General features: G+C 43.7%; 1 protein-coding gene across 5 annotated transcripts in view; it reads left to right on the plus strand.

Moving 5' to 3' along the window:
* Positions 1-24,261, plus strand: part of AFF1 (ALF transcription elongation factor 1) — a 123,919-nt gene that overhangs the window by 44,586 nt on the left and 55,072 nt on the right. For all 5 annotated transcript variants that reach the window (XM_087737760.1, XM_087737756.1, XM_087737758.1 and 2 more), the window contains 2 exons: positions 10,632-10,752; positions 11,313-12,224. In XM_087737760.1, coding sequence (XP_087593886.1) covers positions 10,632-10,752; positions 11,313-12,224 — 1,033 coding nt within the window. The remainder of the gene's footprint in view (positions 1-10,631; positions 10,753-11,312; positions 12,225-24,261) is intronic.

Consider the following 24,261-nt stretch of genomic DNA (forward strand, 5'->3'; position numbering starts at 1 on the left):
GTGCCAAGGCCTTGTATTTACTTCCAGCAGCCTTTGATCTAGGAAGGCATGATGTAAGTACCTTTGAAGGGTAAACGTCTTTTCTGTTTGTGCGATCATTTCCGCAGGCCTTTTTGCAGGCAGGTCTTGGGGTGATCGTGGGTGACGCAGAGTCCCTTCCCTGTTAGAGCAGGATCTGCTCAGCAGGGAATGCTGTTTCTCCAAACAGACCGATTCTCAGACAAAGCCAGGATGTAACACGCTGTCAGAGGGATCTGGGTGTGCGTTTCTCAAAGTACCAGCTGAGCTTAACAAGATTGGTCTTGGGTCTGAGAGCGTGCTGTGGGAGTGCCTCTGGAGGCACTTGGGTCTATGTGAAACTGTTTGCTCAGCTGTGCGACAGAGGAGTGTAACTGTGTTAGGGGCAGACTGAAGTCTCATTCTTCACTGTCGCCTCTGCAAAGTAACCCCAGTCATTTGGGCATGTGTCTATCTGCATCCTGACCAGGCTAACTTTTTGATCCTTGTTGATGAAGTGAGAAGAGACATGGATTGGCTCCTCTTGCCTGCAAAAGCTGCTGACATGTAAGCTCAGTCTCATCACAGTTGGGTCACCACAACCAAGGCTGCTTGGTGTGCAGCTGCGAGGGGGCACTTGGAGCCTGGGGAGTAGTCCTGCACTCAGGTCCCATCCTGGGCTGCCCATGTAGAGCTGCACCATCAGTGCTGCAGCCAAGGCACCAGCAGCTTTGTCTGAATCTTTCTGTGCATACTCAATTACTGGAATAGCGCTCGAGTTGCAGATCTTTACTCACCTACCCAAAAAGATGTATGCGCCTTCAGGGCTGAAAGGCAATCGGACCACTTACTTGGCTTGGGGAAATCCTGAGACGTGTACCTGATGAATTAGGCTGCTGTATGCAGAACGCCTTGTCTCTAAGAAGCGAAGTGGTCAGGATTGCATGTACCTGGTGATTTAAATTTTTCACATTTCCTCCTTTGCCTGGCACATCCAGATCAAACAAAGCCTTAAATTCATCATTGTTCCAACGCCTTGTCTGCTCTCCTTGTAATTACACTTCACACATCCACACCTTCTTAGAAGCCCTCCTAGTATATTTGCATTTAGATGGAGAATGACAACTTTCGTGTTCCCCATGTAACTTATAATTAACACCTTTTCTGACAGCATTCTATTAACATCAGCCTGCATGGGGTGAGGTTGAAAGCCTGGCTTTCTTTAGAGACTTCATTTCTGCAGCATCACGAGTGGAGAGACTGCTTCTTGGTTTGTTCAGGTGCAACACAGTTAAGCGCTGTTATTGAAGACGACTAAGTGAAGATTGTATAAACTGAAGTAGTTGTCACATTTTTCCAAATTTTCTAAGTTGCTGCTGTATGCAGCTGTTAAGTGAGGCTGGCCATCAGCACGAGCTCCTGCTTTTTGTTGGGAGCGTCTTTCTGCTAACAGGCTCTAACTGTTTGCGTGCTGTATTCTGACCTCTCAGGGATTCACCACTTGGGAGGTGGTCGTTTGTGTTATATATTCATCGTGAGGCTTTCTTGCCTCTTGCAGTCAAAAGCTTTCTGCTCATAGGGTAAATGGTGTGTCTGTGGAGACTGAGGAATGGTCGACTCAGGTATGGAGCTCCCGTCACCGGAGGGGAGGAGGACCAGGATGCCCCGCTGCTTAGGGAGCACCGCAGCTTGGAGCACTCCTATTGGAAGCGTTTTTAACTGGAGAGTGCCGCACCTTTTTTGAAAGTATCCAAGACCTGCCTAGTGCGATATTGCTATAATGGCTTTCATTTACAACTAAATAAAAGTTAGGTTTTAATCATTTCAGTGCGTGAGGGAAAATCCAAGTCATAAACCTTGCATTTGTTTGCCTTTTTTGAGTAGGCGGAGAAGAGGTTGTTACCATCAATTATTTGCATCTTTTCACAAATCATCTTCTTCCTCTTTTGAGCCTTCAGTGGTTTGTAGACCACAGGCTGAGAAATACTGCTCTGAATCCTGGGGTGTGTTTTTAAGCACATAGCCATTTGAGGATTTGGGGGTTTTATGCTCAATTCTGTGAAGGGTTTGTTGTGTTTGAAGAACATCTGAGAGGTCCCAGTTCCTGCCAAAGTCACCGGGCGCTGCAGGGGCCCAGCTCTTCTCAGGAAATGTTCAGGCTTACTCCTGGGAACTGCTCAGTGAAGAAAGGCCTATTGATGCCAAAAGGAAGCAAAAACCTTTTATTGGCTGAGTAATGAATATATTTTTAAACTTGGCAACAGCAATAGGAGACAAATAAGTAAGAATTTGAACCCGAAGATTACCGTGGAAGAGGCAGATCGAGAAGATGCCTAATGTTACATAGGTAGAACTGTTTTTTTTTCCTAGCAAAAGGCAATTTAACTTCTACTTAAGAAAACTGGCAGTTCCCTGCTGCCTGTTAAAGCATCCCAGTCATTCTTCACTTCATTTTTTTGGTGTAACGTAGAGGGCTGTGTATTTAAAATATAGAAAGAGGTGTATTCGGCATCATTTTTCCATATGGTTTGAAGGAAAGCTTGCAGCAGTACTGGATTTTCTTGGAACGTAATTTTTGTTCAAAAATACTTGCCAGGAGGTTTCTTACAATCGTCATGGAAGTACGGATGGGCCTTGATCTCTTGCTCAGCGATCTAATGCTGCTATCGTACAGTCAGTAAACAGGGCTGGATAGACTCGATCAGTTGAAAGAGCTAGAGGAAGCAAAAACTTGAAAAACAAATTCCAACTCATATTTCTCCAGTGTGAAGATATGTATTTTTGGAAAGCATATACCAAAGCTGGTTGATGATGATGCAGAAAATAATTGACTAACTATACCATCTGTTGCACTTCTGCCATATGTTTTCCTCTTATCATTTGTTTCTGTTCAAACTGTGTATGTTCTGTGAAATAGTGTTTGATGTGAAACAGAACTTAAAAATATCTAGCAAGTCACAACTTGACGCTGTTCCTGTAAAGGAAGGGAAGCAAAGGTTGGGACGAGGCATTTTTGATGCTGTTTGGTATTAACTTTAATGTCGTCCTTTCATCTGTTTGTCTTACAGTCATTGTCAGGCAAGCTGCTTAGGCGATACAGCGTGAGAGCTGAGCACATCTGTGATGCTCGGTAACTTTATGTGCCATGCGTTTATCCACGTTTCTTTTCAAGCTGATGAGTGAAATGGCATATTTCATCTTTGTAGATATGATCCTGGCTGTATAAATTGGTGGCGAATCTTCTATGGAGACTTTTAGAGCAGCAGAGCCGGGGCGCTGTAGCGAGGCTGTTACAGTGCATCTGTGTGATTTCTGTTTAATCTTTTTTTGGGGGCGATGTGTCTTGCCTTGAAATTAAACAAGAATATATCTCTCAGTCTTGAGAAATGTTCATCAGCAGCTTCTCATGATAAAAAAAGAGTCCATTTTAATGACAAAACAGCTTCAATAAATTTGTGATTTCCTGCAGTTGTACTAAAAGGAAATGTTCTCTCTTAATGTTTCGGAGGAAGAGGTTCTGCGCGTTCAGAAGGAAATGAGCATCGTTTGTGTGTTTGCTTTTTAGCCTTTCTCCACCCCCTTCCCTGCTGCTGGAATAATTCCTTTTGGGAGCCAGCAACAGATCTTATTACAATTAAAACTAAAGCAGATTTTTATTTTCATTTCATTATCATTCGGAGAACACACAGGACAGGAGGAGAGGCAGAATCTCTTCCTGTAGCAGTCTATTTTTTTAAAATGTTGTCATGGGCTGGATTGTCACGTATCAGCATTTGAAACTGTGTAGTAAGGATTGTCATGTCACGGAGAGGGCCTCGGAGCACGTGGGTACTTTCATGGTTTCTGTTACAGGCCCAAGCCTGGGTGATGTCGTGGGTCAGGGTGTATGCTTTGCTGAACTTTCTGAACCAAATCTCTTATTACTGCAGCCAGTGCACTACCTTCTCCAGCATGGGCTGCTTTGAGCCTAGGAGTATTTTACTGTTTCAGTGTGTAGCAAAGCATGATTTGGGGTTTTTTGGGCGGGGCAGGGGGGATCTGTACATGTGTTTACTTTGTGTGGAGCATGTTTGAAGATGATCAAGACTGAACTAATGTTTCAGGGCAGACATTCAGTCTCACCTGCCTGTTTGAACATACAGGGTATTTGGGCTTTCCTGGCAACACATCAAGTGTAGCCTAGCTGCAGAGAGTGCAGCACTATTTTTAACTCTCAAATTTTGAACTGTTTCTCCCCTGAAGACAGACGGGGTGGGACCATGGAGTCCCCCAGCTCCCAGGCTCCCATGTGCTTGGCATGTTGGTGCTAAGCCTGGAGGTCCAGTTTCCCAAAGCATTTCCACAAATCAGTAAGGAAGAGCTTGAGGGTGGTTTTGAGGTTTTTTTTGAGTTCCCATTCTAGGAAAATCTAAATATCAAAGCTGCTAATCCGGAGAGGTTCCTGAAGAAGAGGAGCTGGGGTTCACCCTGAGGCTTTGGCACTGGCGAGGTTAGGGCTCCATCCGTGCGTGTGCGAGGGGCAGCTTGCTGGAGCCTGGCAGGCGGCTTCGCTGCGCGGGTTTCCTCCGATGGCGCCTGGCAGGCCGCGGAGGCCTCCTCTCCTCTTGGCACGGGTCCACGCAGGGCCTGGCTGACTGTGGTTCTCCGATGCTTTCTGCCTGGCTTCCTAACACTGACTTTGGGGAAACTCTGCAGTGTTAAGAGTGACAGCATAGCCCAGGTTTTCAAAAGCTTTGAAGAGCATATTGACAAATACCCTAAATGGCCAGGTTAATGGTGGACAGAAGCAGTATTTCCCAGATGTTGGGACTAGGATAACCACAGGCTTATATTAAAAAAGTGGACATTTCAGTAGACAGCAGACGCTTCTGCTCCAGATTAGGAATGCCGTGTAGTACAATACAACTTACTTGTTTTTAAAGAAAAAGCCCCTCAGTATGAGATGAGGTAGCGTGCACAGAAGCTTGACACCTACATGATAAAACATACGAATTAAAATGAGTTTTAGGTGTTGTCTTCAGGTAGTTTAAGGGCTGGTCTGCAACTTAGAGAAGGGAGGGCTGGTGCTTTCAACTCCATGACCAAATAAGTAGCTACTCAGTGTTTATTCCCTTACCCTTCTGCTTTTAAAACTGTACCTCCTTCTGTGCGCTGAAGTCGGAGGAAAACTCGAAACCAAAATTGGCTTGATCTGTTTCAGAAAGGGAGGCAAAGGGTGGATGGTGATCCTGAACAGCAAAACGGAGGGGAATGACCCCTCGCCTGGCTGAAGGGGTAGTCAGCTGTGCATGGCCAGCAGCCTGGGCCAGTAGTCACCATGACAGCATGAGGAGGTCTGCAGTTGTAACAACGCATGACTAACCTCGCTGAGCAGTGCCTGGTAGTCCTGTACGTGTGAGAGCACCCGTGTCTGCCGGGCTGTCCCGGAGCAGGCACGTTCATCTTCTTTTAAACCTGCAGGAACTGGCATTATGGCAAAAAGGCGGTGTCCCTTCCCCTCCCCTCCAGCCCTCCTCTCTTTCTCTTCACACACTCTTTAAAAATAATTTATTGCTGGGAAGAGAGCCTGGGGTCAAGGAAGGTTCAGGGAAAGAAAAGGCCTTTAGAAGGTATTACAGCTGCTGTTTTTGCAGCAAGCCGCATGTAAGATGTTTTACAATCAGTGTTGGGATACATATAGGAAAGACTGCTACTTCTCATCATAAATATTATTGTTGCAAGAGATACAAGTTACAGTTGTTTAGGGTTTTGCTTTTGTCTTAATGTAATCAGAATCTCTGAGCAAAACAGCTTGATTGCTCTGAATTTGGATGCCTGCCAGCCTAGAAATAGAAGGATATCCGTAATCCACATGGACGTAGCACAGTGTTTTAGTAAAAAACAATTTGCAGGGTCATAATATGTGACTTGGGTTTGGTGTTTTGTTTTGGTTTTTTGTTTTTTTGTTTTTGTTTTTTTTTATTGCTGCTGTTAGTTTTTAAACTACTTGCAAGTTATGGGCTTCTCTTGCTCTAAGTTGAGATCTAGCGAGACGTTTACAGCAAGGCATAATGTAAAACAAGAACCCTGATCAGCCAGCACTGACAGCAGATTTTATCCTGGGAGAACAAAAAAAAATAGCTCACAAGGTTTTCTTCAGTTCTTAGAACATGTCAGACTGATGCACTGCTTGCCTCCTTTCCAGGAAATTTTTGCTCGTGCATGTATGTGCACATAGACGTTCTGTTTTTTCTTAATAATTAAGACTTGCTGTTATTGTTAAGAGAGCTGGTGGTAAAGAGAATGAAATATATGAGTAGTAATATTGTGCTAATGCTTATGTTTATGATTAACATTTATGAACTCAAACTTTTAATATTTGAGGGTTGTTTGGTTTTGGGGGGGTGTGGTTTTTTTGAGTTGGGGTTGAGGGTTTTTTTGTTTGGTTTGGGTTTGGTATTTTGTGGGTTGTTTTTTTGTTTTTTTTTTTTGAAAGGTGCAGAAGCTGAACCTTGTGAGCTGAGGTATAGTGTCCAAATGATGACTTCCCTTCATTTTGCCAGAGGTTTGCTTATGTGGGCCCAAGGTCAGGCCTGTTTTGCATGACTGAAGAATGCCCTCTCATTGCCCAACACAAAGTCCGTCGAAACTGATAAGAATTTTTTTGCCTATTTCAGTGAGCTTTGGCTCACCCTGCTGCTCTGCAAGTTGAAACAACCGAACAAACCACAAAACCTCTCGGTCAGAATTTCCACTTGTTTGTCGCACAGCAGAGTCTCACTGTGGAGTGATTCAACCTCTCGGTGCTCTTCCAGCCAGGGAGATACACACGTGGTTATGCCGATATTTGTGGATCATCACTAATGCTTTTCAATCTTGGTTTACTGCGGATAGTGGCACGCTATTTTGTATTTTCCTGCAAGAATAGTAATCTGGATAGTGTATGGCTCCTGCCCTTTTTACCCAACAACCATAGAAAAAAACCTGTTAATACCAAGTCATGCTCTGTATAAGTTTATCATACAAAGGGAGAACACGGGTGAACATGGGGATCCCCACTGACTCCCCATGTCAGCCATCTGGCATGTGGAAATGATACCCAGCTTGTTGACTGATCCATCTGAAGTATTGTGTGTTATTTTTTGTTTGTTTAAGAAAGTTGATCTACATTATCTCCTTGCTAATAAATCTTATGTGAAGAAGCTGATCGGGAGAAAATTTTAGATTACTGCTGAAAGCTAGACAAGCAGGGGGTAGTAAAGTCATTACAAGATAGGATGCTTTACTCTAGTAGCATGTGGAGGCTGTTACTCAAAGTCCTCAGTGCTTCATAGGAATGGCCACTACCACAGTAATGCACCTTGAAAGATCTCAAGTATTCAAATACTATTGCATTTGCCTTACTAAATAATAATGCAGATTATAAAGTGATGTGGTATGCTCTAGTAGTGACGTTAGAGTTTTTGAAAGGTAACTAAGGTTGTTAGGGAGGTTAGAAGAGAAGTTACTCTTTTAGTCTTGACAGTGTTCCCCAAGAGACTTATGTTCAACCTCGTGGCTTTTATGTCTTTCTCTGTCCCTTCTGAAAGAGGCAAACAATCTCTTACCTGGGACGATAAAATGAGATTGTTTTAAAATGAGCCAATCTGTTTTAAAACGAGATGGATTGGCTGTGGCTTTTGTCCTCATGTATTATTTAGATGAGCATTTTAAACTGCTTTCATTTCTTATCATCTTGGGCTTCAGCAGAGAGCTATGCCAGCTCAACAGCTTGTCTCCAGGAGGCCTGGATCAGAAGTGTGCTGCAACAATCTGCGAATTGCAGTAGCAAAATCTATTTTGGGGAAAGCTAGCACAATATTTGTGTGTGCTGTGTACTCCAGCCAACACCATGAGTAATTTAATAAGTACTAGGGAGAAAACAAACAAAAGCAAGTATGTATATTTAATGTTGCAGTTGTATTAAAAAGTACTGTGTAGGTCTGAGTGCTTGGCATTCATGGTGTGGATCAAGACAGAAATAGTAACAGGGCAGGTTGAGATGTCGGCAGCGTTGTGCAGACCAAAATGTGTACATGTATCCAAAGACACGAAGCAGGAGAAGGAGCTTTGCTCTCTTTAACACAGTTGTCACACTTGTAAAAAGTAGATCCCCTTTGTGTCTTTTAATTTCCTGTATGTCCCTCTGTCTATCAAATGATGAAAATTATGGCTGAAGAACTGGCAGGGAAAAAGATGACTGGGAAAACAGCTGATGCTCAAGTAGGAGGAATTAAAACCAACTTGAAATTGTCCTTTTGTACCTTCAGCATTGCACTGAATACTGTTGTTAGGCTCAAAAACATACTTGGTGGTAGCTTCAAAAGGAAAAAGTGAGGGTGGGTGGGGGAGAGCTGGGGCTGAGCACCTGGTTGCAGTAAGAGTCTTGATTAGTCCGAACACATCAGAAGAGCTCCTTGCAAGAGAGTTGTATAATTTGTTAAGGGAAGATATTGACTGCAGGGCAAAGAGGCTGGGAAATGGCAAGAAGCGAGGACTGCCACCAAGGGCAGTGGTTTTGTTCCTTTGCCCTCCCCACTGTGTTGGCTTGAGTGCTTGAGCAGCCGCGGGGGAAATGGACTGGAGAGCAGTGGGGGAGGAGGAGCTGATGGATCCAGGTCACATTGTGCCCATTTAAAAAAAAAGTATGTTGTACAGTTGGCATCGGCGTTCCTGACACTGGGTCATGGTGTCACAGACTGGTGAAGAGGAGGTTTCAGAGGTCTCCTTCATGCTAAAAGCCAGCATCTCAGCTGTTAAAACCATCGTTTGTGGGTTTTTTTCATGCTTGCTGTTAAGGGAATTTTTTGAAGTTTATATAAAGGATATTTACAGAGTCATTTTACTTCCTGGAATGTTTGGAAAATTTTTACTGAATGAAACACCATTTTCCAGATAACTTGAACAGATATGTTTAAAAAATGCTGTCAACTTGAAATGCATTCAGTTAAAAAAAATCATTCGCACACATACAATTTCAAGTAGCAGATGTAGCCAAGATTGTTTCTAGTTTGCCTTATAATTCCTCCTAACTTTTTGTCTTCTGCAGTTTATATCTCCCCTATCTGGCCGCGCAAAGCTTTCCTGGCACACGCAGGGCAGCTGACCAACTAACTGATTATAGATACGAAATTGCTCACATGCAAAATGACATCAGATGCACAGAGGAAATGCTTCTATTATAGATTGTTTGCAACAGAAGGATTGTGTGTATTTACTGAATCAGTGATCTCTGATTCCTTTTTTTTTTTTTTAATTTTTAAAATTGTTTGCATTGTTTGCAGAAGTGCAGTGCATAGAACTTACTGGAAACTTCTGTTTTGCTATGTTTGGAAACAGTTCAGCACTAACAAGGTTGGAAACTATTTTAAATGTGCGCAGTCTAACCCCTGAATATGTTTTTCTGTCTTAGTGGCACAAGTACGTCCTTGCTGCAGTTCCATATATGGAAATTTGCCATCAGCCAGCATCGTTTTCCAGAGCTTACGTTGAGTCAGGAAACCCCCTCTGCAGTAGTCAGACCGCTTGGTTAACTGTTACAGCAAAGCCAGTCCTCTACCTCTCCTTTAGGGATGATTAAACTTTCAGTAGATGACTGTGTGTGTGGTATTTGAGAAAATGTCACTGGTGGGGAAGACAAGGCTCTCCCCTTCCAAACTGGTACGCTTGAGAAGTTGAGTGTCCTAAGAACAATACAGGAGTTGCATGTATGCAGTAGACTGTGGAGTGGAGTAGGAATAGGAGGGGAGAGAAATACCTGCATCCACATACTATGCCCACATGCTTTTTCTTCCCAAATATCCATAAATATTGGAGCAATAAATTCCCCTATTTTGCAGTAGTATTTCACAGAGGAGGTGTAGTTTAAAGGATCTGGTTTTCCATGAAGTCATCCTGCTGTGCATGTGACACAGCTTCATGGCTGTTTTGATGTGGGACTCGTAGAATTGAGTGCACGCGTATGTGGTTGAGGAGGGAGGGACAGGGGCATTTGACCTGGTGTTTTCCAAATTTCTGAGACTTCAACTTTAAATACATTTATGTGATTGCTTTAAATACAACTACATGGTTTGCCAGGTAAGCAGCTTTCCAAATGTCCATTTAAAGCAGAGAGCAAGTTTTCAAGCCTGTTTATAAAGTAGGCAAAGTTCAGCCTCTGAAAGTGGCAACACCTTCAAAATTGTGGATGCTTTTTTACTTTCAGGTGAAGAGGTGGGGCGGAAGTCTGGAGGAGAACAAGAATGGTAGTTTTCACATTGATCGTTGCAGCTGGGTTTGCCAGCTCATGCGCTTATCACCCACGTTGACTTCTCAGTTTGTGTTTCACAATTAAATGGATGGATAGGTTTCCCTTCCCACCCTTCTTGATGTGTGGTATCAGGAGCAGAAGTCACCAAGAAGGGTGCATGCTGTACCATGTACGTTACACTGCTATGCAGTATGGCAAATACTTGACATAACTGATCTGTCAGCTATACCACCCTGTGGATTTCAAAATTACTTTCATGCTGGACATATACTGTTGTCTGAAAACCACAGCTTCTGCACAAAGTAGATACTTGTTGATAACACTGATGTAAAGTGCTAACCATCCTTTCTTTCTCTCTTTCCTAAAGCTTGTACAACGAGGACAGAAACTTGCTGCGTATTCGAGAGAAAGAGAGGCGGAATCAGGAGGCTCTGCAGGAGAAAGACAAGTTCCCCGAGAAGACTCCCCTCTTTGCAGAACCCTACAAGGTAATGACAGCGGGGCATGTGATGGAGGGAGAGGAGGAAAGAGGGTTGGGATGGAGCAGGAGAGCTGCGGCCTCTGCATATGGTATAGTAGACTTGAGTATGATACGTGCAAACACAGCATCTTCTCATCTACTTGAGTTAAATTCATCAGAGTATGTGCTTAAAGCTCTGTAGATGGTGCAAGCACTGTAGGGACTTTGTGTTGGACGGATTCATTTGGCGGCCTCCTGTAGTCTGGGAGTTTGAGGGAGTGCTCAAGAGCAGCTTGGCTGCCTGTCTGTCTGCAGCTGTGGTTGAAACAAACTGGTCTGATGTTAGTGTTCCCGAAGGCTGCAGGCACACCTGCAATCTGGGCTCAGAAGAACTAATGCTGACTAGAACAGTCCCACTTGCTCTGGAAAGGCTGCATGCAGGATCAAGATGAGCTTGCATAACTTCACTCGTGGTGATGCACGGTGATTAAAATAAGATCCTGAAGAATGTCTGTTCTTGAGCTGGATCTTTTGCGGCGGGGGGGTCTGTGCTTTTTAAATTTCCCCCTCTCTGTTCTTCTGTTGCAGACTAATAAAGAAGATGAGTTGTCAAGCCGAATTCAGAACATGCTGGGCAATTATGAGGAGGTCAAGGAGTTCATCAGCAACAAATCCCATCAGAATCTCATAGGGATTCCAGAAAGTGTTGCTCCTCTGATCCCACAAGGAAAGCCTGATCGCCCATACTTCCCTGAAAAGACCAGCCATACGTTACCATCTTCATTCCACCGCACAACCCGCCATCCACCCATGGGACCTACGGTTGTAGCTCGTCCCCCTCCAAGCCACTCCATTCACTACCAAAAGGCACAATCAAGAACAGAACCAGCTTCAGGTTTGCACGCCAAGAGTCACAGCTTATCCAATGGTCGGAGCCAAGGTCAAGAACACAATCGTGGTGGCCAGGAAAGTCACGCAGGTTTTCACCACAAGAGAAATGACAGGCGTGCGGTTGGTGAAGGTCGTGCTAATGAACTGCAGGCCTCCCTTTTGGCGCTTTCTCCATTGCTGTCATCTTTGTCTTCTCCAGTGGCACCCCTGTCACCTCTACATTCCAGCCAGCATATCAATTCCAGGTCACAGAACAGCAGCAAAAGTCATGGGCCGACCTACAGTCAAACAAAATCATCTCAGGACCTAGTGACAGCATCACAGGAGAAGGAAAGTCGGGACAGCTCAGCCGTTAACCTGACCAGCACCACTCAGCCTTCCTCTCAGACTTTTCCCCCACCTTTGCCGTCAAAAACCAGTGCAATGCAGCAGAAACCAACTGCCTATGTCAGACCAATGGATGGCCAAGATCAGGCACCAGTTGAATCACCGGAGCTCAAACCGCTCCTGGAGGAATACCACGGAGAACCCTATGAAAAAATCTCAGATTTGAAGGCGAACGCCAAAGCCAAACTATCCAAATTGGAAATCCCTTCTGAGCCTATAGAGGTGAGTGCAACTGGGGGGGGGCTCTGTCTCAGGCAGGGTTAAGTTCAGCTGTGGGAGAACAGATCAGCAAAGGGCAGAGACTACCGGAATCAATGATGGCTGTGCACGCATTATTGTGTTTAGAAGGGTGCATTTTGAGATTGGCTTTTGCTGACCTGTGTGAGATACCTGTTTGGATGGTGAAAATGCAATGCTTGCCATGATTCTGTGGTTTTCTCAGTGAGGCTGCAGCACCTTTTATGGTTAGAGAGACTGCTTCTGTTGCTATGATTTTTGGTTTGCCTGTAAAGATTGTTGGAAAGGAGAAGGGGGAAATGATATGCTGAGAAGGTCAAGTGGTGGTGCATGAGTACATGCAGAGTGTCAGTACTCAGTCTGAGTGTTGGTGGGTAGAGGCCCCTCACTGAATATTGGGACAGCTGACTATGCAGCGAGTTCTGTGGTCACCTGGTAGGTTGAAGGTTTTGGGGCTTTGTGATAAGTGATTGCAAACACCAGAGGGTTCTCTTAAGTAAGTTTGTAAGATGTCACTGTAGACCCTCAGGAAAGTATTAACGTGAACAAAAAACATCCTGTAGATTTCTGCCAGATGGATTTAGCCTAGCTTCCTCGGGAAGCACGACACCGTTCTGTCTCCCGCTTCATCAAATGCCTTTTGAGCAAGTTCTGAAGGTTAAGTAAATTTAGTGCAGAGGTGGAATTCTCAATGATAAGCAAGATCCTAAGAGTTCTGTAAAATCTTGCATTCGAGCAAAGAAGATGCCCTCTTTCTTGTCCCGACTATGAGCAAAACAAGCAGAACTCTGCTATGTGTTTGTTCTTATCAGCAGAAGGCAGTCTGGGCAGCAAGCTTGAGCATACCTTTGTTCTAGTCACTACATTTGTCCTTTCGCTGCCAAGAACTGAGAGGGATGTTGCAAAATTTGTGGGATGGGAAGCTGCAGCTGTTGCAGTGACGAGGTGGCAGTTGAGCCAAAGACCAAAATGTATTGCATGTAAACCTTTGGTTATTCCTGCTCATCTGAGAACAGCTTCTTCCTAATAGCTCTTGTTTTCTTGAGGGCGAAGCACTAGCTTCTTCATTTGCCCCCCATTTAAAAATGAGTAATGTTTTGAGGCTTAGATTTCAATCTTCAGTTAGAATCTGCAGATTTCTGTCTTCAGATGCTCTTTCGTCTTTCATTCTTCTTTTTTGGTTGTTTCCATGGATTGCTGTTTTCCAGCAATGTTTTCAATTGCTTGCAGCAAGGTTGAGTGCAGGGTATTGCAGATTGCAGGTGCAATTCAGAACATAACGCTGTTGCTCTTGTACTTCTTAGGTGTCCCTCTTGCCAGAGGGAAGACGACTTCTGATAATATGGATTTTTTTTTTTTTTTTTATGGTTTTCCCTGGATCTTGGGTTGCTTAGAGATCATATGTAATGTGTGGTAGAAACTGGCACAGTTGAGCTGGCTTAGATTAGCCTGTTCTAGTTTTCACTTGAGAGAAAAAGGACAGTGGCCAGAGTGGTTGGGAAGGCTTTTCCAAAGATTTCGGAAAGCATCTCACCTACGTTTAGGCCCTGCGGTCAAGTCCAGTGGCTTCACAAGGAGCAGCTGTGTTGTTTAGGAGACTATTGGGAAACTTCAGGGGAAGGGGATGGCTGTAATTATAATTGCTCCTTAACCAAGAAGTGGTTCTTTCCTTTATAATTATTTTGATACAGCAAGGCTCCTTGTTGTACTCCATCTGTTTTTGCTGACCCCAAGACGACCTATCTCATTTGTCGTGTGTGATGGAGGCAGAAACCTTGGATTTCTCAGACGTGTGCTGTAGGTTAAAGCGGCTTGAAGCTCACACAGATAGAGCAGTGGGAGAGGAGGAGCAGTGTTGTTGTACGTGTGTTGTTCAGCAAATGCATGCTCTTTTTCACTGAGCCCTTCGCAGCCCATTGTTTCAGCTTTGCTAAGGGACCGGCACGCTGATACTGCCTGCCTTGTGGCTCGGCCTCCCGCGAGTTCAAAAGCACTTGGTTCCCAGGTGCTTTTGGCAGTTCTACCATGCTCATCCTTCAGCGCTGAGAATATTGCTGTGCCCTATGGGAAGCAGGATCCCACAGTGCTGACCTAAGGCAGCTGGACAAGGAGAGCTACGGAGATAGTTTTCAAAATGTATTTTGCCTTTCTAATAAAAAAGGAGAGTGTGGGTGTGGTCTGCTCTTCATGGAAAAGGGTGTTGATCGGCTGCAAATGGCTGTAGGCAATTTCTTCTGGAAAATGAGAGCAGACTGGCAAAATGACATTGTTGAGAAGTTTGAAAATACTTTCATGCTGAGAGACTTTATTTGCCTCCAAGTAGGTTTGGCATTGCACATCATATCTCAAAATAGGAAGTGCACTGTGGTCTGCATTTCATTATTTGTTTGACTGGATATTTTATTCCTGGGGGAGAAGTAAAGCAGTGCAGGGCCTTACCTTCTGCATTACCCATTCTTCATTTTCCATTGCCAAAAAGATAAAGGGCATTTCTGGGTTTAAAACTCATTGCTGGGGTTTGGGTGTAGTGTTTTTAATGTCTTTTTTTTTTTTTTTAAGTCCCATTTCTATTTTCATCTTATCTTTTTTCCCATCCCTGTGCTTTTTATGTCATGTTGCGTATCTCTGGTCTGATATGACTTTAGACAGGGCAGCGTTAGCTACGATGCCGTATGCTGAATGAAACTTCTTTTTCACTTTCCATTGGAACTGGACTCTGAATCCAAATGCCCATAAAAATCCTACAGCTGCCAGCACGAGTAGTGTTACCCATGGTGGTACAGGAGTGCTGTTAGGTCTGTGGCAGAGTAAGAACATAATAAAAAGGGAATTGAAGATAATGAAAGAAATGGTTTTGCACAAACCAAAACCCCTGGTTTTAATTATTTGCTTAGTCCATTTCGAAGCTGATGGATGAAACCTTTTGTGAATATGCTGAATGACCCTCATTTGAGGTAGGTGTCTGTAGGCTGTGACCTCTGTTTTCTATGCATAGGCGTTTTGGATAATGGCTGTGTAAGCTCTGGTGACTTCTAGTGACATCCATGACTTCATTTTCTGCTTGTTTCAGGCTTGTCATTGTCATATTTACTTACTTCTGTTTGTTTTCAATGATTAACATATATTTGATGAGTTTGATTTTATATAGTCTTTCAGTGCTAAAGCCTGGAGAGCAAAGAGGAAGAAACAGCATGGTTGCACACCTGGATATGTTCCCTGTGTGCTGGATGTACAGTATGAGAGAGGTGACTGGGGAACAGGGCTGGGCTGGTTTGCTCTTAGGAAACATCCAGTGAGGTATGTTGCATGCAGGTGAAAGATTCACCCAAAGAAAGCATCTTGGGAAGGCTAATCAGGGGGTCCTTCAGCTGAAAGGTTGGCCTGCCCTTTTGTTTCTGCTGAAACAGGAGCTGCGGGGAGGCTCCTGCCCTCCCGTGACCCTGGCAGTGAATAGGTCTAGGCTAGCAGGAACTCTGCTTGCTGTTCTTCCCTCTTCCTCCCAGCATCTGGGAGCACATTTTTACAAATTTTATTTAAACTGCTTGGCCCTGGTTATACTGAACAGCCACATGCCAAATACAGTTTTTCCTGTGATCTCCCTTGACATCATTTAGGAAAGCCATTTCTTCTACTGCATTTTTTTGGCTAATTGAATTTCTAAGGCGTGTGTCACCTGCAGCTGTGAATTCATTACTGACAGCTTCTGTTCATGGCAACACTGACAAGTTAAGCCTTCCAGTCTGAATAGACAAGCAGATTCACTGTAGAGTGAATTAATCCACAGTGGATAACTGTGCAGTGACTCACTTTGCATTCAGATAAAGAAACTGAACAGCTCTTTCTCCTCTTCCCCAAATAAAAACCTTCACTTTCAAATGTCATCCCCATCTCTTTAAGGCATCTCTCCAAATTTATTGTGAGAAGACTTAAAAATATAGCATACGTGAAGCTTAGATGTATTCCTTCTCTTAATGTGCCAGCTTTTACCTCTTCCCCCAGCACCTAAACAAAGATGCTTTTAAAGCCATTCTCTCTTTTCAAGTCTTTAGGAGAGCACAGCACCAACAGAGAGACCCTTGTATTACCTCCATTGACAAAGACTGTGATGTCTTAAAGGGAATTGGCTTGACGGCAGGGCCAAGAAGCAGTGAGGCTGGTTTGAGAGAGAATGTTTATAAAATCCTCAAGCATTATTAAGGGCATAGTGTCTGGAGGAATGTATAGCAGTTGATGCTCACTGAAGATTTGGCTTTGTTTTCCTGGCAGTTTTGTAAATGTTAGGGAGTAGCTCCTTTTCTCACGTAATGAGACATCACTGGACTCTCCTTTTTTCACCTACAACTTGGGAAGCAAATAAGGAAGCAACCAATTTAAAAAAAACGAGGCAACAACAAACAATGAAGGAGCCCACATGTGTTAAGTCTTTTTGGTAACACTGTATATCGTAGAAGCATAGGGTACGCACGAAGATCTCTGTGTTGAAAGTGGGATTGCTGTCATCCAGCTCTGTTCACCTCAGTAAACGTTTATGAATGGCCACCAGTTAAAACATGATTGTTGCATAGTATATAGTAATGACTAAATACCTAGAAAGAAGTTTAGATGACAAAAATAAAAGTTCATCCTAGATAAATGATTTTTCACTGACTTCTCTGCATGGCAACTGAGCTTTTCTACTGGCAGGAGTGGTCAGACAGGTGAACCCTGTAAACTAGAAATAAATATATTGCTTTAATCCTGCATCCTTTCAAAATTAAAATCTTTATATATAAGCACTGTCATTTGTTCTTACCTAATGAATACAGAGTATTTAGCTACTATTGTTGTCTTTCTACCAACCTTACATTTATTTTTCATTTACTGAATAGAAAGGAGATTGGGCTTTTTTTTTCCCCTCTCCCCTTTGTATTCCTTTTTTGATTCTTTTTTTCTTTTTTTCCCCTGCTTTGCACCAAGAGAGGTAGCAAGGTGTTACTTCTGTCTCCTCTGCTGCCCCCTTTATAGTTAGAAGTGCCTTATGTGATTGGGGAAGGGCTTCCTTGCTTCACCGCAAGCGTTGTGTAAATTTGTCTTTTTGTTGGTGTGTGTGACTACTAAAGAAGCAGATCAAACACAAATGACAATTGTTACTACTAGATTTTTAATGTTTGCTTACGGTCTCCAGAACAAAGAGCACTCTGGAAGAGCTGGAGGGTGAAGGCATGTGGGGCAAGGAGCAGGTGGTTGGTCAAAAGCCAAAAGGACATCTTGTATTGTTACTTCAGTTTAACCGGACTCTGATGTTCAAAGTTCATGTGTCAGACTGCAGAAGTCATAAATTAGAAGTAGACTTGTGCATCTTCCTCTTTGATGCTTAGAGAAGGTACACTCAGGTCCAGTGTTCAACTACCAGCTTGGAGAAGGTACACTCAGGTCCAGTGTTCAACTACCAGCTTGGAGAAGGTACACTCAGGTCCAGTGTTCAACTACCAGCTCTCAGCAGCAAGGCTTTTCAAGCTTGAGATCCTTGCTTGTTCATTTGGCTCCAAGGTCTGGGCTTGGCTTTTATGCAAAATACCAAATAATAGGGGAATTATTTAAAAAGGAAAAAAAAAAAAAATAAGCGTAGTGCTGCATTCAGTCATCAGACCACCAGAAATGGGTAGTGTTTGTTCTTGCTGCTTGGAAGCCCAACTAGGGAGTATCAGTGTGAAGAAAGGAACAGGGATCCTGCATCTGCCTGGAGTGTGTGGTGAGGAGGGGAAGGAGGGGCTGCCAAGAAACAGTGCTTCTGAGAGAGCCGCTGGGTCCTCGCCAGCTTCTCCCATCAGGTATGGATGGACTTAGCTCTTTGGCTTACACCAAACCCAACTTCTCTCCATAGTGTGTCTCTGGGCACCATTGCAGAACATTTGTCCAAATTCAGTTGCTAAATCCATCACTTTGCAAAGCAATGGGAGACTGAGAAAGAGTAGTTAGATGGGGATTTGCGAATCCTGCAGAGAGCAAGAGCAGGATAGATAAGGTCAGGCAAGAATTGCCATAAACTGTGTTGTATCTTTCCAGATGACTCAGAATTTTTTTTTTTGTTTCCAGACTGCTGTGAGAAACTCAGGCTTAAACGAGCTGCCATAGCATATTAATCACTAGGAAGTTTTTTGGTTGAGGTCTTTTAGGTTGTTGTTCTTCCTGTGAAGGGCTTGTGATCAACCATCCTTACTGGAATCAGTTATGATTCCAGCACAGCATTTAGACCATTGCCTTTCTCACTGGCAACTGTAAAGAGTGCTGTGTTTAAAAAGGAGGGGCAAAAAAAAGAACAATGAAAGAAAACGTGTGGTCCTCTGCAGTTTGCAAAGTCAGGATCCAACAAGCTGAATTTAAGGAGAACTTAGGAGCACTTCTGTTGTTATTGACCATTGCTGTGCAGAACAAAATCAGTGCTTGTTAAATGTTATGTGTGTAAACAGCTACTTTTTTTCTGTAATAACCCATTTTGTGTTAATGGCTATATGTTAGTGAGTAAACTGAATATCCTGCAATTATGGGTATGAGTAATTTTCTCAACCTTCATCTGTACAATGGGAAGTAACACACGCAAGTTTTATGAAGGTAGGTGAATAAACAGCATAGAAACGTTCAGATGTAGTAACACTGAGAAGGTATCAAAATGAAATTGATAACCCTGTCTTCAAAGCACGGTGTTAGTGGGGAGCTCTGATAAGTCAAGCAAGGAGCAATAGTTCGGAAGCGAGTGGAAAACCAGCAAGTGCTATAAGCTGCCCTGTAAAGCTCCGTCTGTCTAACACAGCAAATGGCAAAACATCTATATGACACAAATTCTCACGGTTCTCCTGAGCACTTGACATTGTCAGGCTAATATTTTTGAAATGCAGGGCAGCAGGAATGAGTGGCTGGCTTGTGAGCAAGTATGGAAAACGTCAGTGAGACCGTTTTGCTGGATCCCTCAGGTTTCCTAACTCTCTTTCAAGCCATGATTGTCTAGCGCCAGCTGTGTGAGTTTGGACACAGAGAGAGCGAGGAGAAGGTAGCGCGTGCCACTGGGGCTGCAGTTACCTTAGCTGTGGTTTGAGGGACAGTACGGAGTTTGTGGGCTTTGCCGGTGCTGCCCGTGAGTCCTGGGGAAGGAAGCAAGCATCATTTGAAGGCAGCTGAAAACAGGTTGTTCAAGGTTGTTCTTTCAGGAGTTTCATAGGAGGATGCTTTCCTTGTGCTGTAATTGCTAAACAAAACCAAATCAAACTTGCAGAGCTTGTCCGCAAGCTGTGCTTAGTTTGAAGTTTGTGGTCTCTATTTTAGTCCTTCAGAAAAGCTTGTGCACCTGAAGGCTTGACTTGTTTTTTCTGCTAAAGCGCTTTGCCTAATAAGCAGTAGTGTATCTTCCTGGGAAACTGGAATCATGCGTCTTGAAAAACATCATTGCTTCAGTTTCACTGATTGTAACAGTTGTATTGACAGAACTCAAAAGAGGAGTAAAACCATAATGCTGTGAGGTCTGTGCTGGGTATTTTCCTTCCTCTGAAGGACTTTTTTTGGCTCTTCCAGAGGAGTCCCATCTTCTTCCTTGAAGGCTTAACCATTGCTGCCATTACTTAAACCTGTGCTGCCCCCCTCAGTGATGATGGTCAAGTCCTTTGCCCAAGCTGCTTAGTAAAAGTTAAATCTCAGCAGAAGGACCCAGCCTGGAGTCCAGCATGAGTTACCTGACCCTGAACAGTATTCTGAATTTGAAGCCAAGCATCAAACTGCGCCTTGCAGGTGGTTGCATTATAGCCAGCTTTATTTACTTCTGAACAGCAACGAGTCTAATTTTAGTTGGGTGAATGGCAAATGTTACTGCTTCTTTAGAACTGGCTTAGAAGAATTGGGAACCTACTATTTCTAATTTTTTTTTTTTCCCTAATGAAGTTTTTTGCACAAATCTTTTAAATGCAGAGGCAGCCTGTGCCTTTGCAGACAGAGTTTAGCTGCTTCGATAGCAACTTGGGGAAAGCAAAATTCAATGAAGGGAGCAGACTGCAGAAAAATATTTAAAAAAAAAAAGTAGTTTGGGAATGGAAAGAGCATTCCCTGACTGTCAGGTGGGCTCTGCAGTTGCATCAGCATTACTGGTTTGCAAAGCAGCTCGTTTGGGACGGTAGGCTTGCAAGGGAGGAAATGAACTACCAGCTGCTGGAGTGGCATGTCACAGAGGGATTGGTTGGTTGGTTGGCTGGTTTTAACCATTTTGTTAAGCTGAAGTGGTTGTTTTCAAACCTGATGTGGATAGTAACAGTTTGTAGTAATTGCCTGACACTCCTGCTAAAAATCTGTGTGGAAACAAGAAAACTTTGTGTCATCCTTATCTTTGGGTTTTGTTCATATGGGTCTCCCATGGTGACTGCTGGTATGCAAAATGGTTGTCCGAACAGAGTGGTATGTACTCCTGTAGTGGCGTCTCAAAGAGGGAATTGTTGTGGGGAAGAAACAGCAAATGAAAATAGAACTTGTGTTCCTTGCTCGTGGGCGCGCATCATGAACGAAATTCAAGGAGGTTGTGACTAGCAGCAGAAACATTAAAAGAGGCGTTTCATGCTGCTTGTATGGTGGTTGTTGCTGCCCAGTATTCTGACTAACAAACAAGAGGAGTGATCTGGAAAGCCTGAGGAGAAGGCTATGAGCAGATGACAGCCAAACTTCCAACAAGGCAACTTCAAAGCAAGCGCTGAAGGCAGGGAGAGGTGGCAGGCGACGCGCATGTTAATGAGCTCGGAACAAAACGCAGCCACTGACAGCTTATCACTGCCAGTTGCAAAAGTAAAGCCAGGCATTTATCTTGGAGGAGGTGACTGGTGGCCTCAACTGTTCCTCTGCCTGGTCTCCAGACTCCATTGTCCTACAGTTGTAAGGTCTTTGATTGTAAGAGGTATAAAATGTTTTGGGTTTGGTTTTGTTTTGGTTGGTTAGTTTTTATTTTAGATGTAGTTCTGGGAAGAATAAAAAACAAAACACAAACCCATGGTCTTTTGAAAATCCATGTTGCACTTGATGTTAGGCAGCACTGACAGTTTTTTTTAGGCTGGAGCAATAAGCTTGTTGAAATGAAAAGCTGAGGAGCTGCTTTATTTCTGACCTGATACCTATTTAAATGTGAGATATGTCTAAGGTTTGTTTAAAAATGATTTATGATTTATTTAAGAATTCCTTTGGAGTTTAAAGTAGAAAATTTTTCTGTCCTGGACACGGCTCAATCCATCAGTCCTCTGCAACCCAGACTGTGTTGGTGGGGGCATATTTTGGAAACCTTTGCGGAAAACTGCACACTTCAATGGAGCCTCGAAGCTGCAGTATCTTACCCTCTGTTACAGTAAAATGAAACAGGCAAAAAAAGGATAAACAGCTCGTTAGAGACCACAAATCAAAATTCCTTCACCTCTTTCCCTCCTCTCCTCCTGCATTTATGTTGCATTGGGTTTTCCCAGTGTTTTCTCTCGTACCCCCTTTCCTGCTGGGACCACGCTCGGGGGCAGTGGGAAGGGCACAGTGTGCAAGGTGAGAGGGCTTGAACATGTGGCAACTCCCGAAGGTATTTTTCTCTAGACTAAAGTATACGTCAGCTTTTCACAATGTACAGTTAGCTAGCTGTTCATCAGCCTTTCCGTTACAAGCATCTCTTAACAACCAGGACGGAGTTTGTCGTTGGGGTTTATATTGTGGCATAAAATGCCTAGATCTGGGATGGCACTCGCTCTTAGACACAACACGAGACATTTGCTTAGAAGAAACTGAACTTTGATTCCACCACTGTCCTCTTACTGGGCATAGTGATTGGCACCTTGGAAGACATTAGGGGTGTTCACCCACCTCTTTGTAAGAGAATGGATTGTATGTGTTTCTAGGAGGACTGGGGGGTTTAATTGCTTTTTTTTAAACCACTTGACAAAACAATTTATAGTTTCTTCACATGTGTATATAATGATACTCTAATGCTCAGGCTTGTAATAGCGCTTAGTCTGATCAACTCCATTTTATTTTTCTGACTCTGTTTTGTATAAGAAAAATTTTAAAAAAAGAACATCTCAACTTCACTATAAGGACTGAAAGGGTGCTATATCATTCCCAGTAACCATCCCTAGCATGTAAATATCCAAAGCTGTGTGGTCCAAGGCCTTTCTCGTAACCTTTAGGCATTGTGGTAAGCGTGAGCTGAAATGAATTGCAGCCAAAGAAAGGTTAACTACAGGATTCTCTGCTGCTTGTTGTTATAGCAAGTGCCCCTTTTACTTGAGTCTTCTCCGTGGCCCTTTTTGGTTCCCAGAAGTGAAAACAGTTGCTACCTGTTATGCTCTTTTATGCTACCTTTAATGCTTTTATGCATTAATTTCATTTCTTTTTCCCCTCAATTGCTGTAGCAGCTCTATTGCAGGTACATCAGAGGCACTGACCCTGGTCACTGCTCCTTGGGGTGGTTTCATAGACACAAGCAGCTTGGGGGTTTGACAGAGCGCTACTGGTTGTGGGTTCAGGCTTGCATACAGCTTTTGCATTTTTAAATACATAAACAGTTTTTGGCTTCTCTTGTTTTTTCTCACCTGATGTGTATGCAGTATCTTAGGAGAAATCAAAGTCAATCCCAGTGGACAAGGGAGAATTATATGGCAGTGTTGTGTTTTGGTTTGGTTTTCTTTTTTTTTTCCTAAACCAAGCCATAGCGTGCAGGTGTAATTATGTGAACAGGAAAAGCTACTCATTGTATTTGATTTAGTAGGTGCGTCCCACTGGATGCAAAAGACTTTTTTCCCTTTTGTGCGTCTCCTTTGGAAGAAGCCACACGTTTTATCCAGGCTGGAAATAAACCAGCAATAAAATGCCAAAGCAGCTCTAATAGCTCATATGAAACGTCCTCCACCAACCTGTTTGTAGATTTTTGAAACTCTCCGCACCGTTTCTTGCACAAGTGGAAAGTGCCAAAGGGACAGATGTTGCCAATTTGAACCGTACAGGGGGAAGGCAAATATTGCTAAGCAACCGTGTGCTTGAGAGAGCGTTTTTTCGGAGAGGAGCCAAGGGAGTTATGCCTGGGAGTGCTCGCAGCTTCTCATGGCTCGGTGCGAGGGAAGAGATTAAAAGTTCTTTCCTGTCAGGGCTGACGCCGCCAGCACAAAAGACACCATAACCTATTGACACTGATTAGGGCTGACAAGGGAATGTATGAAAACAGGAAATCTCCCCTGCCATGTAGGAAGGCAGTAAGACATGTTCACGGAGGTAAGTGCACCACACAGACGTGGCTCGGCACTAAGCTGCCTCTGCCAGGGCAATGTCAGGCGTTGGCTTCAGGGAGAGGAGGTGGAACCCGGTCAGGCGGCCGAGCCCCGTGCAGTCCGGGGGGGCCTTGCCTGGGTCCAGCTTTCGCGTCTGGCTGGGAGCAGGTTGCCGAAGGATGGGCTGGTGGGGAGAGGGGACTGTTTTCACTGAGTCTTGTAATTGCAAGCTGCCTCATGCAAATCAAGTTAACTTCTCTAGTTATCGAAGGATGAAAGAGCTTATAAACAAGGCAAGTCTTAAAACACGTGTGTGTAGTTGTGCTCCTCTCCGGCCAAGCAGCACTTCATAGCTAAGTGCGAGGCTGGAGGTCATTCTTTTGGTGGTCCTGAATGTCACTGGAGGTGTTTCCTCAGAAAGTGAGTTTGCCTGTTCCAGGCCTCTGAATTATTCTGGCAATATACCTCTGGTGTCTTGTTCATGAGATGTATTTTCAGGAGTAAAACACAGATTCGTCTTCCTACACTGGGCATCACATTAATACTCTCCTAATGCTATTTCGAGCACCTTCTGGTCTTTGATCTGATTCTTTGCATTGTTTGAGTGAAGGGAAATGGCTAGCACATGCTTTGAGTTTTATTTCTTACTTCCCAGGGTTTTCACTGGGTACCAGCGAAGCACAGTGGAAATGGCATTTTGCAGCTTAAGGATGCTCCATAGGCATCGTCTGCATCAGCACAGTGATGCATGTTATGACAAGTCTGGTGGTACTGCTCTT

Source organism: Nipponia nippon, unplaced genomic scaffold (genome assembly GCF_047370975.1).
Source record: "Nipponia nippon isolate SJK-2023a ecotype South Korea unplaced genomic scaffold, ASM4737097v1 scaffold_6, whole genome shotgun sequence".
In the NCBI taxonomy this organism is placed as follows: Eukaryota; Metazoa; Chordata; class Aves; order Pelecaniformes; family Threskiornithidae; genus Nipponia; species Nipponia nippon.